Below are 17,364 nucleotides of genomic sequence, written 5' to 3' on the forward strand. Positions count from 1 at the left end.
GACTTGAAGATCAACCTTCTATCCACTACACCACACTGCCTGTCACAGGTGTCTTGCAAATAATCAACAACAGCAGTAATACCTAATAATAATAATAATATCTAACATTTATCTGGGGTTAAGTATGTGCCAGACACTGCTAATAAGCACTTTATAATTACTATCTCATTAGATCCTCACAATAACCCTGGGAAGTAGATGCCATCCACTCCCCCCCATTTTACAGATGAAGAAACCGAGGAAGACAGAGGTTAAATGACTTTCCAGGCTCAAGTGAGATTCCTGGACAGAGGAGTGATCTAGTCGGGTCTGTGCTTTAGGAAGGGCGATCTGGCAGCCGTGTGGATGTGGAGACTCAAGGCAGGAAGACCAACAAGGGAGGATATTGCAGCGGTCTCAGCGAGAGGTGACTACAGTATGACCAGTGACCTCAGGGAAGACACAAGAGGGCAGATGGGATTTTTGGATGTAGAATGAAAAAGACTTGGCAACTGACCAGATGTGGAAGGAAATGAGGGTGAATGAAGAGTGCCATATGACTTAGAGGTAATGAATCCTGGTAACGAGAACATTGCTGGTACCTGATAAAAACAGTGAATTTAGGAAAAAAGGAAGCCTTAGGAGAGAGGACAATAAGTTCAGTTTTGGACAAGGTGAGTTTGAGATGCCTATGGGAATTCCACTTCCAAATGGGCCAGAAGACAGTTGGTGATAACAGAGCTGGAGATCTCACTCAGGAGAGAGACTACAGAAGAATAGAAACTTCTTGGAACCGTCAGAACTGAACCTGTGGGAGGTTCAATTAAGATAAAATCCTGGAAAGCTGGTAGAGAAAGAAGATAAGAAGGCCCAGGCCAGAGCTTTGAGGAACACTCACTCCAAGAAACAGAGAAGGTAATGAGAGGAGAGCAGAGTTCAACATCAGAAAAGCACAGAGAAGGAATAGTATACAGGAGGAGAAGATGGGCAACAGCATCAAACACTGTAGAAACGGGGGGAAGTTTGAAGATTGAGAAAAAGCCGTCAGAATGAAAAGAGTTCTGGCTTTGGAGGGAGCAACTTCAATTGAGTAATGAGGACAGAATCGAGATTGCCGGAGGAGAGGAAGCAGAGAGAACCCATGTAGCCACTGTGAAAAGGAAGGAGACAGAGAATGCTATCTGGAGATGAAGACAGAGTCAAGTGAGAAATTTTTTAGGATGGGGAAGTGTAACGGCAACCACACTGGCACACCCAGGATGGTTGCTAGTGCAGGGTCTTTTATCTGCTTTACTAGGAAAGCAACTTAAAAGGGGTCAATTATCTTCTTTAATTAAACAGAAAAAATACAAAGAGAAATAAAGACCAACAGACAGGGCTCTACTGCCTGAATCAATGCTTTACATCCACTACTGAATCAAGAAAGCCTTTACCTCGTTGGGGAGCTCTGAACTTAAGGCCACTGAGAGTGTCGACCAGGGAATCACAACATCTTTCTCATAAGTGAGCCCCCAAAGCAAAAACTCACCCCTCACAGTATATTCTTTCAGCTAATAGGCTCAGAGCCAGAAGGCATTCACAACCCGACTCATGACCTAATTAGCTTATTAACAGAAGGTGTGCAAACCTTCCTACAAGCAGGCAAGCTTCCCTTAATGGGCTCCACATGAGATCTACCGATGGGCTGGGAAGATCTTACACCACCACCCCCATTAACATGACAGGAAGCCTGTTTGTAGGCGGTGGGGAAGGGGGCACGGATTGAGATGTAGAGTAGGAGAGAATAGGGGTTTGACAGGGTATGATCTCTCTTTTCTCAGTAAAGTATACGGTGAAGCCCTAGAAGGCAGTATGAAAGAGCCTTAAGGAAAAAAGAAAAAGCTTAAAAATATCTGTTGTGGGAAATGTGATAAATAGTAAATCAGGAAAGAGTAAAAGAACTGACTTGCCAAAGTATGAGCCAGTTGAGAGGAGATAACCTAAATCTGTACCAGACTTGGTCCATACAGTTGTAGGACTTCCTATGGTACTGTTCAGCCACACATAAGTCAGGGGTGGAAGGGAGGAGTCATACGAGCGTGGGGTTTGGTGAGGCAAGACCAACCTACTGGACAGGAGGGGAAGAGACTCAAGAGTAGAGAACAGTAGAAAGCCCAGGATTGGGGAGGGAAGATAGCAAAGTTACAGCTGGAAAGATGGCCTGGAGAGACACTGAGAGGTGGAGGGAAAGGGATCATGCTAAGAATAAAGAAGGGTGAAGCAATAAAGAAAAGTGAGGCATGAGGAAGGATGGAATAATAGGAGGCTATGATTAGATAAAATCTGGAATTTGATCACATGAGTACAACATTTAAGGGGATGGTAAGATCAAGGGTTTATATAGATTTCTTTAAAAGGCACAGCATTAATTGATGCTGCATGGTCTTTTGAAGTATTCTTAAATTCCAGCCCTTCTACTGTTAACTAGAAGGCAAGGTGGCTTGCTTGCAGAATGGGCAGATGAATCTGGCTACCAAATTTTCACCAGCTTCTCACATACTTAACTCATGTTATAATAATAACATGTGAACGTAGCAAGCATTCGAGAAAGAGAAGTCAAGTTTGAGAAGCATAAGATACATTTTCATTTCCCATAGCTAAGGTGAGATTAACTCCAAGAGGCCAGGAAAATCCCTATAACATGAGGCCTTTAGTGTTGACCTTCCAAGGTCCCTTCTGGTCTCCTCTAGGAAGTATTTTTTTAAAAAGATTATTATTTCATAGATCAGAGACTACTAGGCAAATATAGTTCCCCTAAATGGTCAGAAACTCCCCATAGTATACCCTTCACTTAACTAAGCTCATCTCTATGCCTGGCCTAAAAAGTGAGCCAAGCCATAGAAAATCAGATCAGATGTTTCAACAGCCAATTCTCAATGATCTATTATAACAAGAGATTAAATGGAGGCGAAGCCAGCAATCACTAAAAATACCAATAATGAAAAGCACATGCTATTAACATTTTTTGTGCTATGATGTTTTGGCAGTCTTAGTGAAGTCTGAGGACCCCTTCTAAGAATAATCCTTTTAAATAATTGAAGAAACTGATAAATTTCACTTGGAAGTCAGTGAAAAATGAAGATGCATTTTTTTTGTATCCAAATTCACGGATCCCCTAAGATTTACAAAAGAGATTGATGGCCCTCAGGCTACAAACCTCTCTAAGATGGGTGTCTTAGAATCAGCTCAGTCACAAACATGCTCCTCCTTTCATAATTACTTTGTACATCTGATGAGACAATATCTTACGCAGACTGGGACAAAAGTTTTCCTCTTATGACCTGAACCTCCCATGTACACTCTAACCTCATACAGACTTGGATCCTTCTTCTCCCCGAGGATATTGGGAAAACCCTTTTTTGATTTCTCTCCCTTGTTGAAGAGTACAACTGGTACCAAGGAAAGTTAAAAACAAACCTAATGAAGTCATCTTCAATCTGACAACCCCCAAATTTCGACTGTTTTAATGATATATTTCAATTAACAAGCATTTATTTTCTTTCCCATACACTGAAAGAAAAAAAAAAGAAAAACAAAACTCTTGTAACAAACAGGCACAGTCATGCAAAATAAACTCCCATACTGACAATATCCAAAAATGTGTCTCATTTGGCATCTTGGGTCCATGACGTCTTCTGTCAAACAGTAGGTAAAATTTTTTTTAAATCCTTTAGAATCATGGTTGATCATCTCACTGATAAAGAGTTCTTAGGTCTTTTAAAACTGTTCATTTTTACAATGTTGTCATCATATTATAAACTGTTCTCTCACTTCGCTCTGCTCCAATTCATACAAGTCTTCCTAAATTTATCTGAATCTGCCCCCTTTGTCATTTCTTACAGCAAAACCACACTGCAAAATACTCAGATACCATAACTTGATTAGACATTCCCGAACTCACAGGCATCCCTTCCGTTTTCTTGCCCCCAAAAGCACTTTTATAGATATGTTTGTACATATGGAACTTTTTCTTCATTCTTTGATCTCACTGAAAGAACACATTTAGACTTGGTTAGCCTCCTTTCATTTTTGTATCACCAGATAGAGCACTGGTTACTTACTTGTTAGATGCCCAGTCCACCAATTCTCCTCCATCTGTAAGGAGGTGGTTTTTTTCTGGTCCAGGGGAACCACTCAAAATGGCGGGTGTGGGAGAGTGTGAAGAAAGTGAGTCGAGGCTGCCTGTTGGAGTGTCCTCTTTGGGAGGGCTAGCATTGTCAGCTATAAGAAATAAAAGGGAGATGAGGATTTAAAGAAATGCTATTTTAAAAAAAGGCACACCACTAATAATCAGCATTACTTGATTAGTCAATCAAACTTCATCTTAAAATTACATTTATAATTCAGGCTGTGACTATCTGGGTCTCCTGTCTTAAACGGTGGTGGTTGTTTTTGAAACCAAAGACTCCTAAAATAAACCCTCTGAAATGTGCAAAGGAAGAAGTATTCTCTCGTTAAGATAAAACGCTAATCAAAATCCAATCAGATGAAAACAGTGCGGTCTTTACTGTGGCCACAATGATGCCCCAAATCCATAAGAAAGCAACAGCTATGAGCCAATGAAAACCTCATGGACAACGGAGGAGAGAGAAGCATTCCTGTGGCCTGGCCTTCATTTCTTTGTTGCCTGATGGCTGTACAAGCTACTCCCAGATCATACATTTGTACACAGTTACATTAAGAAATTATAAGGCACACCAGGTTCATGGTTCTCATCTTAGACCCTCACTCCATCTCTCAATCATTAAAAGTTCCAAAATATAGATAAAGCTCTTATCTCCCCTGTGAACACTAAGGAAGGATGTTAGAAAAGTCTAGGCTACTACAATAAAAGGAAAGCTTAGCTCAAACTGAAAAATATTTTCAAGATGCACATGCTCAAAGAGGATCATTTTATTAAAAATATTTAGGATTATTTATATACACTATGGGCTTGAGTAAAGAAGTCAGAGAATGGGAAGCAAATCAGTCAGTTGTTTTCCCTTCTATATTTTTATCGCAACTACTCTGCTCTCTAAACAAATGGAAAAGCATTTATTAAGCACTTACTATGTGCCAAGTATGAGGGATACAGTGTGCTACATGCTTAGAAGACAGCTTCTGCTCTCCAGGAAAAAAGTAGAAAAGGTAATCCATTAAATGGTGAGCTCCTCAAGGTCGGCCATTTGCCCTTCTTTGTATCTTAGTGTTTAGGATGCTTCCTGGCATACAGTAGGTGCTTAATTAATGTTTACTCACTGAGTGATGACATGTGGAAGAGGTCGGTTGTAGGGCAGATGGAAAGCCCTGGAAGTCCTAAAAGGTAACAACAGGCACCATGACAAGGCCCAGGAGTCTTTGGAATGCATCTGGGGGTCTGCCTCTCAGGAAAACCACCAGGAAGTGGAACTAGGCCTAAAGGTCATGGGAGAAAAGAGTTTCTGGGGTTCTTCTGAAAGGGGTGTCGAGAAGAGGGTATTGAGGGTCAGTATCCTGCTAGGATGGGGAAAAAAGAAAGGGAACTTTGCCAGAAAATCTGGGGGTTTACAACCACTGCAACCTTTGGAACAGACTCTGAACCCTAATCTAAATCTACAATTCTCCTCCCTTATTGTTTATTCAGAGAACCCAAAGACCTAGCACCATGCTAAGCTGATGATGTCACACTATGTAAATGCTTTTCCAGCACAGGAGTTTTAATATCAATTTGAAATCAGTTTTAAGCCTGGCTCAAAATCTAAATATCTCACCTGGTGACCAACCAACTCTGGTGGGGAGAAACACATCTGCCTAGATATGGGTCATGGTTACAGAGTATACATGAAACCCAGAATAACAAGACGCATGACCACAAAAACAAACACGGAATCAAACTCCACTGATGAGACGAAGAAGAAAAATACCGGACATGGAATTAAGTTAGATCCTAAGATGCTCACGTCATCAAAGGACCACAAAGGATTCTCACTCAGTCTCCTGTCCTGTTTCCAACTAGTGCTGGCCTAAAATCTGTACATCTCTAATCCTTGTCAGATCCAACTTGCCCACCCCCCACCCCAACCACCAGTGAAATGAGAAAAGACCTAATTTACCAATGACAGAGGCACTGAATGGACAAACATGGCGGAACTAATAATAGATGTGCAACCAGAATAGAAAATCTTGGAGAAGAGAACATGTGGAATTGTTTTTAAATGATGACTAGTAGAATTCAGGCAGAGGTCTGATGGTAAGTGTTTAACAACTGGCTCCACCACCCCTCAAAAGAATATGCGATTACAATTCACTTTTAAGTTTAATCTGCACTAACATTTTCTCCATCTTTTTTTTAAGTCTATACAACGAACAAGACAATAAATCAAGCCCTTGTTTCATTCAGCATTTGCTGAGATGTAAATGCTTACATTGAAAATTTAATATTTAGGGGCAGCTAGGTGGCGCAGTGAGTAGAGCACCGGCCCTGGAGTCAGGGGGACCTGAGTTCAAATCCAGCCTCAGACACTTAACACTTACTAGCTGTATGACCTCGGGCAAGTCACTTAGCCCCAAATGCCCTACCTTCTCCCCTCCAAAATAAAAAGAAAGAAAAAAGAAAATTTAACATTTAGCTCTTATAAACGGGTTGGTTCACGCTGGGAAAAAAAAAGAAGTTCTTATGGGTCAAGGTAGCATTGGTTGATAGAAATCTAGCCTGAGTCACATAAGAACCTGATTCCAATTCCGCCTTAGACACATACTAGCTGTGTGATCCCGGGCAGGTTACTTAGGCTTTCACGGTTCCAGGACACTTACTAAAATGGCAGAATGGAGAGACTGCTGGTCCTGGAGCAAAGCAGACCTGAATTCAAATTCTGTCTCAGGCACTGACTTGCTGTTTGACTCTGGGCAAGTTACTTCAGCCTGGCCTGTCTCAGTGTCTTTAACTACAGAAAGGGATAATAATAGCTTCTACCTCCCGGGACTGCTGTGAGGATCAAATGAGGTCATTTTTCTAAAGCACTATGCCTAACACATAGTAGGCATTATATAAAGCCTAGCTATTCTTTTTATTAGTAGCAGTAAGTTGTTGTCGTTGGACAGCAGGGGCAAATCTGCATTGATGTAAGCTCTCCACATCAGAGGGAACTGTGAGTCTGGTCCAAAAGAAGGGGGGTGGGGGTGGGGATAAATAAAAGAGTCTGCAGGGAAATGGGGAGGGACTGGGGTCAAGGTGAATGCTTCCAAATGAATCCCATAATCACTTTATTAAGCATCTACAATCTGGAAGGCAGGGGATTGAGTGTCAAGAATACAAAGAAAAAATAAAACGGTCCCCACCCTCACGGAGCTTCCATTCAACGGGAATATATACACACTAGATATGAAGCATATGCCGACTGATCTCAAGACTAGAGAATACTAAAGACTGGAGAAGGAGTCGGGCTTAGGAGGAGTCCTGGGGGAGATGAGCTCTGCCTCTGAAGGGTGATGGTAACTCTAAGAGAAAGAAGGAAGATTTTGACTGGGAAGACCATGAATATGGGTTAAAGTTTGTTTTTAAATGAGTTAAGGTTTAGGAGAAAGATAGACTCAATGAATGGAAAGGGCCTTATCCGTGGGAGTCACCCATGGAAAGCCCTGAAATTCATCTTAGGACATCACCACCATAGGCAGAAACAAGAGGGTGATTCCCCCAGCAACAGTCACTTTTTCCACAGCCCTTCACCACAAGAAGCTTTAGCTAATTGGTGTAATTCAACTCCCCAACAAAAGAGTCAATTTTCAGGCAAATGAACCAGAACCCACTGATTGACCACCGGTAGGATTCCTTCTGATTTATTTTCTTTTTTGAACTTGGTCCACCCACCAGGGAACAAAAATCTTCCTCTGCTTTGCAACAGCTCAGCCTTAACCAGTGGTCTTTTTTTTTTAATTCCCTCTCTCACCAAAGGGCACAAAAGAGGAACAGGCAGTAAATAACAGGCCTCTCCTCCCCCTCCCCCAGGAATCAGGGCAGTTGGACTTCCTCAGGACACAGAACAGAACAGGAGCACATAATCTCCACATTCACCTGCAGTACAGCTGTTCATCTGAGGCCGCTGGGGATGGCTTGGCCAGATGCAGCAAAACCCATTGGGTTTTTGAGGCAGAGCAGTGCTAACCTCAAGTATGAGTCAGACATAATCTAGCCAGATGCTGCTCTTTCCAACGGCAGCTCCTGGCTTTCAGTGGGATGGGAGCCTGCCTCCATTAATCTTTAGATGCTGCCTTCCCTGTCTGCAGGGCACGACCCAGCACAAGCAGTGAACATGAGGGCCAGGACCTACTAAGTCACTGTCTCATTTCAGCCAAGGAGAAGCCCGTCAGAGGCAAACAGGAACTCCTGGAAAACAGAGCATCCTGGATGTTTTAAAAACCAGATATGCTCAGTCCCACTCCACATCCCCCCTCCCCAATCCAACCCCACCCCATGGAGTTCTTTCCCAGCACACTGATGCAGCACAAATTGTCCTTCAGCATCTTAAATCATGTCCCATTAGGAAGATGTCTCCTCCTGCCAAACCTCAGCCATCAGAAGCCACCAAGTGAAAATGCCATCTGTGGAAACACATAGATTTATGCAGACAGACCAAGTAGAGAGATGGTTCCCAACATACTTTCTAAGTGAAGACGATGTTGTTTCCTTCCTGCTGTGTAGGAATTAATATAGACTGAACACAGGCACAGAATCGAGGACCACATCAAAATCCACAGGGGTGTGTGGGTGTGTATACATGGATACACATGTGTATGTTAAATATGCATGTGTGTAGATATGTACACGTGTGTGTGCAGGCATGTGTATACATGCCTATGTATATATACATGCATATACAAACATATATACATGCACATATACACAGATATATACTTGTATACACATACATATATGCATATGCATATATACATACACATACGTGCGCGCGCGCGTGTGTGTGTGCGTGTGTGTGTGTAAAATAACAACTCCGAAATATCAATAATCATTTAATTTCCATTTCTGGTATTTAGTCCTTTGAAAAAAATGAAAGTAAATTTTTTAAAAACAAACAAAAAACCTAAATAGTTTCTTTTTAAATTTCATTTAGAACACTAGGGGATTTCTTGACTTAAAAATAGCAACACCATTTTGTGAACTAGGGGAAATCAAGGCAGGGGCTATGGGGCCCTTGGGTATGCTGCTTCATGTACCTCTGCCTCCACTTCCTCATGCATGAGATGAAGCTTTAAAGTTCCTTCCAGCTCTAGATCTAGGATTTAAGGACCTCAACCATCCATTCTATCGATATTCTACACTAACAACCATCAAGGGCACTGATGGCGCTTTTCTGACGGCTTCAACAGCAGGGCATCTACAGGCCAAATTCAGCTTCTGGAAATAAAAAGCCTGTTGTGGGGTCTGGCCCATCACAGACAGGCCTCAAGCATGGAAGCTCATTCCTGAAAAACACCAGCCCTAGCTCACCCCGGTGTTTTATGCACTGTCCCTCTCCAGGCCCGGCCTAAGGCCTGACTCCTCTCCAAAGCCTGCTCCATTTTGTCTGAGCACTCCACATCACAGCCTTACTCAGCGGTTGGTACATCACAGAATCATAGATTTAGACCTCTTTTTACACATGAGGAAGCAGGCTAAAGCACATGAAGTGACCCAAGGCCACACAGCCAGTGCCCCGACTTCCTCTATTTCATAAAATTGTTTAATTGCATTCCCACCCCCCAGCCCGCCCCAACCAATTATCTTGTAGTGTCTTTTTCACATGAATCCTCTATTCCTATATATTGTCTCTTCTTGCTAGAGCTGGAAGGGCCCTTAAAGTTCATTAATACCCATCCTCTCATAGGAAACTGAAGCCAAAAGAGGTTTATTGATTTTCTCAGAGTCCCACAGCTGTTAATAATAATAAAGAGCCCGATGATGAACTGCCCAAGGACCCACAGGTATAGGGTAAGAAAGCTGGGATTCAAACTCAGGCCCTGCAACTCCCAGGACTGTGACTCTTTCCATTCAACCATCATCATTAGGATCTCTTTGAGTTCCAACATCTTACGGATGTTGATGATAAAGAGGGCACTGAATTTGAGGCATCAAACAGAACCTTATGCCTCTACTCAGAACTACCTCTGAATATCCTCCACATGGCAGAAGGAAACTACCTGTGAAAGGAACAAAAGGAAACCTAAGTCTTCTCCTGTGGTGGGTCAGAGAGAAGAACAGACGGACTATTCTGGAGCAGAAGACCGGGGAAGAAGTTCCACATCATTAGTCTGTCAGTGTGACTTCGGAGAAGTGACTTAATCGCTTTTAGACTTAATTTTGCCTTCTGTAAAATGGAGATAGCAATATTTCCAACACATTTCACAGGACGGATGAGGATTCAGTTTGATTCAATAAAAATTTAGGAAGCAGCCAGGCTTTGATCCCACCTAAGATTCCAGGTTAGTTTTTGTTAAATACCCACCCTATTCCTGTTAATTAAATGATCAACAAACATTGATTCAGTGTGGGACACAATGAGGCTACAAAGACCAAAAGAAATGGAAAACTCAAAGCTCCACGTGTGGTGGATACAGCCCTGGGCTTAAAGTGGGAAGTCCTGAGATCCAACGCAGCCTCCAGATACTTACTATCTGTGTTGCTGTTCAGTCTTTTTAGTCATGTCTGACTCTTTGTGACCCTATTTGGGGTTTTCTTGGCAAAGTTACTGGAGTGGTTTGCCATTTCCTTCTCCAGCTCATTTTACAGATGAGGAAACTGAGATAAACAGGGTTAAGTGACTTGCCCGGGGTCACACAACTAGTAAGTGTCAGAGGCCAGATTTGAACTCAGGAAGATAAGTCTTCCTGACTCCAGCAAAACTCTCACTGAATAAAAAGAATTAAAGAGAATATAACATAACTTTTCTCAGGACAATGTGTTGAGCATAATTGTTTTGTTTTTTTCCTAATGCAATCCTACAAGGCAAAGGAAACTCCTGTTGTCACCCACAGGGCAGTCAATGGAAGCCTGTGAGTTCATGCAAAAAACTTACTATTTGATAATGGACTCAATTCTTCAATCAGAGAAAAACACTCTCTTTGGCTTATATTAGAAGGGAAAAAGGAGGAAAGAAATTAGAACTGTCACTGCCCATTAAGGAGAGAAAGCTAATTATGTTTCTCAGCAGTGGGAGGTGTGCTGGGAAGCAGAATATAATTACCAAGTGCAAGGAAAAGGTCCCAATGTCCCACTTACCCCAATTCACAGCCCCACTAGCAGTGACAGGAGGGTGAGGCTGGAGTACGGGGAGGAAGCCCCTCTCATTTCATTTCATCTCATCCTCTCAAAACAGAAAAGGCATAATAAAGGTGAATGGTTAACAGATTAAAGACAGTCACATGCAAAAGAAAACTATTTCACCTGGAAATAAAATCTCTTTTTATCCGAAATCAGGCGTAAGAGATGATAACTTGAATTTCATGAGCCTTTTCTTCCTTTTTAATCACTTTTTTAAAAAATTGAGTTTTACATGTTTACTGTTCAAAGCAGAACCCTGCATCTCCTCCTTGGGAGAAATAGCCAACTGAAGGAGAACATATCCCAGGGCAATTTGAATAAGAAAAAGAAGGCCCCTGATGAATCTTAAATTACTAAATTAAGGAAGGAAGAGGAAGTAACAATGTGCCAAAGGAAAACAAAAAAGCAGTTTATTGAGCTGTTGCATTGACTACCTGTGTGACCTTGGACAAGTCACTTAACTGGGGTGGGCCTCAATTCCCCTCTGTCAAAGAGTATGTATGATCCCTAACACAGCCTTGTGACCTTTGATGGACAAAGATTAAATATGGTGACCATCCCCTAGCAAACACAAGGGAAAAAAACTAAAGTAGAGTATAAGAGAAAGATATGACAGGTCAATCTGCTGGGTTACAATGTCACTTAAGTTAAAGAGAATCATGCAATATGATGGGGACACCACATTACCACATCAGTAACAGCTAACGGACAACATATTACAGCTACAAAAATGACCTTGACCACCAAAGGGCAATGGCCGTCTCTGGCAATTCAATTATGGTGTGAATGGGACCATATTGGCTGCAACATTAACAAAAGTCAGAGCAAATTGCCTTACACTGCCAAACAGAACATTTATACCATTATCAGACTCAAGGGTCAATATATTAGAAGACTGGGATTTAGTTTTCCTAATAGAAACTCAAAGGCTGAATCAAATGGGGGTCTTTCATACCCTTCTGAAATAATACACCACTTAGAGAGAAAATATTTAATTGGGAATTCTGTTTTCCAAACTGTCCTATGGAGACTTGGACCATTCATCGTGATTTCAAGAAAATTAAGTGTACTTTTTAATTTAATGAGCCACTGTAAAGGAGGACGCTTTGCCCAAAAGATGGAGGGATTGGAAAAATGGTCACCACAATTACCATTCAACTAAAACCATGAAGGCCACTACTCAAGCCACCCCTCCTGAATCTTTTTTGTTCAATGTCCTTCCACTGTAATGGATGGATGTCAGTGAATATGGATGGCCATGAAGGCAAAATAGTAAAGATGTTACAATGATGACTCAAAAGATTAAAAATAATAACAATTTAAACATAAAAGTTAAGTACAAATAAACTATCTCCTCTGTGAAAATCTAGACAATCAATACATAAGTATATTTAAAACCCATCTAACTTCATAATCCAGGATGTGGACCTCGGGAAAACAGTAGTGGAAATCTTTGACTACAGGTTTTAGCACAGATAAGACAGAGAGTCAACAGAATGATGATCAGAATATCTGTAAGTCCTAAGAAGCCCATGGTCTCTAAGGAGGCATGCTAGAAGGATCTGTCACTTCAAAATGTTCTCTGAAACAAAGACCCATTGGACTTTGATACCAATATTCTTCAGATATTCTATTGCTGTGAGTCACAGAACTGAGGTCAAGGATCACCCAAAAGTCAATGGAATGGCACATAGTAGGTACAAACAGGCAGCTACAACACACCCAGAACAAAGAAAAAAATAAATGTATGAATATATGTGTATCATATATTTCATACCTGTAAGAAACTAAAAATCAAGCATGTACCCACCTCTTGGAGAATGGTTGGAGAGATTGTGGTATAAGACTGCAATAGAATGTTGTTATGCCGTAAGAAACAACCAAACGAATACTTTCAGAGCAGGCTGGGAAAATATACAGGAACAGGGTCAAGCTGAAGGGAGCAGAATCAGGGGGATCATTTATACGATGACAAAGACATTGTAAAGAAAAATGACTTTGAAGGACTTGGAAACTCATATTGATGCAGTGACAAATCATGATTGCGGGGGTACAAAGAGCAAACATGTCAGAAAGGTGATGGATTTAAAACACTAAATAAAATGGACATTTTAGGACACGGCCAAAGTGGGAATTTGGCTTATCAATGAACATTTGTGGAAAAAAAACATAAACTATGTGCTATGTTTACTAAGAGGAACTTGAATTAATGAGTTACAGAAAGCAGAGGGAGATCATTGAAGCTTCAAATATTCCCATATCAGGAAAGTCAAGGAAAAGAGATATTGTATATTCAAGAAGTTCCATAGATCAAAGAGTTGAAAATGTTCCTTTAATTTAGTACAAGTGCAGAGGGAAATTTTCTTAGTTATCAAGTATGATCATCACTGACATTAGGATCTGTCAATCAATCTAAATGAAATGCCAATAAACAAGAATGAAAGGGTAGCAACGGAATGCAGAGAGAAACTTCTTCAGTCTTCCTCTGCCCCTCAAATTCACATCATACAACTGTACAAATAAACAAGGTAAAAGAGTGTCACTTTTACATTCGCCCTTCAGAGAGCCATGTTCTGATTGCATCAAGCTCAGCAGAGTTGTGGATGACAAAGCTCATTTGGATCACGGCCTCTTTCCTGCATTTCCTGATTCTCCTCAGTTCCTAGTGGTCTCTCCCTGATGAAATCACATTGTGTTTATTTATCTGGGTAGATGTTGTTTCACACACACACACACACACACACACACACACACACACACACCATCTTCTTGGCCCCAAGTATGATGCCTAAGTTCTGAGAAGGGACAGACATCTGTTGCTGTCCTTGTATAGCCCAATGCCTAACATAAATGCTTAATAAACACTTGAATAAACACTGTTACTGTTCAGTTCTTATTCAGTGGTATCAAACTCTGTATCACGCCATTTGGGGTTTTCTTGGAACAGATACTGGAGCAGTTTGCCATTTCCTTCTCCAGCTCATTTTACAGAGGAGGAAACTGAGGCAAACAGGGTTAAATGACTTGCCCAAGGTCACACAGCTAATAAGTGTCTGAGGCCAGATTTGAACTCAGGAAGATAAATCTTCCTGCCTCTAGGTCCTGGCACTATCCACTACACCACCTAGCTGCCCATATTGATGCACTAAAAAGAGGTAAGCATTAAGCTCTAATAATTAAACAGTTTACTAAGCCTCCTTTATGCTACTGGCATTGTGGACACAAAGATAAAAATACCTTCTGCCCTCAATGAGCTTACACTCTGCCTGAGGAAAACAACATGGATAACAGATAAGTAAATGCAAAATAAATACAAAGTAATTTTTGAGTAGCAGGGTAGGGAGAATGTTAAAATGTGTGCACACAATTTATAACAAACAGAAAATGAGAGTAATTGATACAAACAAACTTTGAAATGTATAAATGTCATAAAAAATGAAGCACATTACTATTCATGGATGCCAAGGATTTGTAAAAGATGGTGAGAAAAATTCTGCGAATACTTAGCTAGCTTTTGTAACTAAAAAAAAGATGAAGCAACCCTAAAACATGCTAAATTGTGCACAGAAATGAGTCAGATACCAAAGTACATCATGGCAGGTCAGCCACTGTCGATTAGGAAACAGTCACTACAGCTTTATTTTGACTTCCAGAAATATCTCCTATTTTCCAAACATCCTGGTTATAAAGAGTGGATAATTTCCAGGCTCTCTCCTTGATTAAAATAATAATAATAATGAGTCAAAAGAAATTGGATCTATCCCTGATTGATTCATTTGCACATTAACTCATCAAAATCTATCTTTTAACTCAATCTCCGCCCCGCCCCTGAAATGTGCTTTTTTTTCCTACCAAAAATAAAAAGGAACTAAATTTTACCTCTCCACCTTGCATCTGCCACCTAGTTTCAGTTCCACAGAATGAAATGCCCCTCCTAGGAAAGCTCAACACTTCTTAATTCACCAGTACGCTGCTGACTCTAGCCTTGACTGACACCACTCTCCCCTCAGACTCCTCCCAATGCCTTTCTTTATACAGGGCACAACTAGATGCTTAAGTCACTCTACTTTGCAACTGCTGCTCTGCCTGGTTTCAACCTCACAGAACGAGATGCCTCCATGCCAGGCAGCCCTGGTGTCCCTTCTCCTCCCCACCCATAGCTTTCTTGCCTCTTTTAGTGTATTTTCTCCCCCTTTAGATTATAAGCTCCATAAAGGCAGGGACTGTCTTCCTTTTTATTAATCGTATGCCCAGAGCTAGCATGTAGTAGGAGCTTGATAAATGTTTATTGAAAATATAAGCCTCAGTGGTAGCAAAAAAAAAACTGGAAGCTGTATGGAAATCTATCATACAGGGGATAGATGAATCAATTGTGACATATAACCTTAATGGAATGGATAAGAATGTATCCAATGCTTACATTCTTATCACAACATAAGAAATAACCAATACGAGGAATTTAAAGAAACAAAGGAAGACAATGATTAATTAATTCAGCATGAAGACATAAGTCAAAAAACCCAAAATATAAAATGACTATAATCACGTAAATCAAAAGAATACTAAAACTAAACTCAGACTAAATGCACTGACCAATCTCTGTCAAAGAGAAGACACAATATGAAGCTTCCTTTTTCTGGGTACAGTGTTGGGGAGACTATGGAGCATTTCGTACACTATGTGACACAACATAGCAGGACTATCCCCTCCTTCTTCTTGGCCATGACAACTCTCTGTACAGTCAAAAAAAAATGCATTCTTTCTTGGCCACTTCATCATATTGCAAACTCATGCTAAGTTTGTGGGCCACCAAAACCCTCAGATCTTTTTCTAAGCTATCTAGCCATATGTTTTCCCATCTTTTACTTAAGAAGTTTCTTGTGAAGAAATGAGACCTATTATATGACCTTTGCCAAAATAGTAGCTGTTTCAACCAAAGATGGGCACTATCTACTCTCTTCCTGCTGGTCCTGCATACCCACAGCAGCAACATAACAGCTATCCTTATAACGGGCATTACAGGGAGAGACCCAGCTAGAAAGGACCATGCAGAAAGGATAATCTCTAATGCTGAAGCAATCTTGTATAGTTTTTGAATCACCAGTGGATTATGAGTTTGAAGACTTAGGTTCAAAATCCTTCTTCTGTCATTTCCAAACTCTGTAACCTTGGTCAAATGATTTCACTGCTCTGGATCTCACTTTCTTTCATCTGTATAAATGTGGGTTTGTAGAGGAGATCTAAATTCCTTTCCAGCACTACATCTATCATTCTCTAATTCATCTACTATTAAGGAGTTAATCAGGAACAAGAAACCAATGAAAAGCAATTTCATTATGTGAAGGACACAAATCATTTTCATAATGATCAGGGAAGGTTTTCTCTATACCACAGAAGGCAGAGTTTGTGATTAGTTTTATCAAGGCCATCACATCCCTTCTTAAATATTGCTACTTGTCAATCTGCCTTCCAAAAGCCACCATCCAAACTATTTGCTCCTGACAAGCCTTAAACATTTCAATGAATTCAGGATAAATCCCCCCTTCAGCTGGTTTGGTGAAATGTTTCTTAGACAGCCCAGCTTACCTCCTACACAGTCAAAGTTTCAAAGAGGGCTGTAGAGAGAATGACAGCTGCTTGAATTCTGAACTACAAATTAAAATAAATGCTATGGGAAGGGAAGAAAACATACACATGCCACAAGAATCAAATCTTCCAAGATTTTTTTCTTCTGCTACTAAATTTTAATTACATTCCATGAACTTCTTTTCATCATGGAAGGAGTTGATATTTATGGTTTTGAAAAGAGTTCAGTGAGATTCCTTTTTTTCTTTTGAAAAAGGAAAACAAAAAAAGCTCATCCCACATGGAGAGGTTCAGTCAAGAACACGCACAGCGTTGTCGTACCCCGTGTGACTTGGGTTTTGCGGCTCACAGAGACAAAGCCTCACAGAAGGCCTCTGGTGAGATCCTAAGGCAAAAGAGTCTTGGGAGCACCAGGACACCATTTTAACAGCAGAATTCCTAGCTGCAGCTTAGAATTCACTTGACTTGCTACTCCAAAAGCAAAGTGAGAA

The 17,364-nt window shown here is 40.8% G+C and overlaps 1 protein-coding gene across 1 annotated transcript in view; it reads right to left on the minus strand.

The window, feature by feature from the left end:
* Positions 1–17,364, minus strand: part of ARHGAP10 (Rho GTPase activating protein 10) — a 371,669-nt gene that overhangs the window by 43,288 nt on the left and 311,017 nt on the right. The window contains exon 20 of the mRNA XM_036764654.1: positions 4,080–4,239. Coding sequence (XP_036620549.1) covers positions 4,080–4,239 — 160 coding nt within the window. The remainder of the gene's footprint in view (positions 1–4,079; positions 4,240–17,364) is intronic.

This window comes from Trichosurus vulpecula, chromosome 6 (genome assembly GCF_011100635.1).
Source record: "Trichosurus vulpecula isolate mTriVul1 chromosome 6, mTriVul1.pri, whole genome shotgun sequence".
Taxonomy (NCBI): Eukaryota; Metazoa; Chordata; class Mammalia; order Diprotodontia; family Phalangeridae; genus Trichosurus; species Trichosurus vulpecula.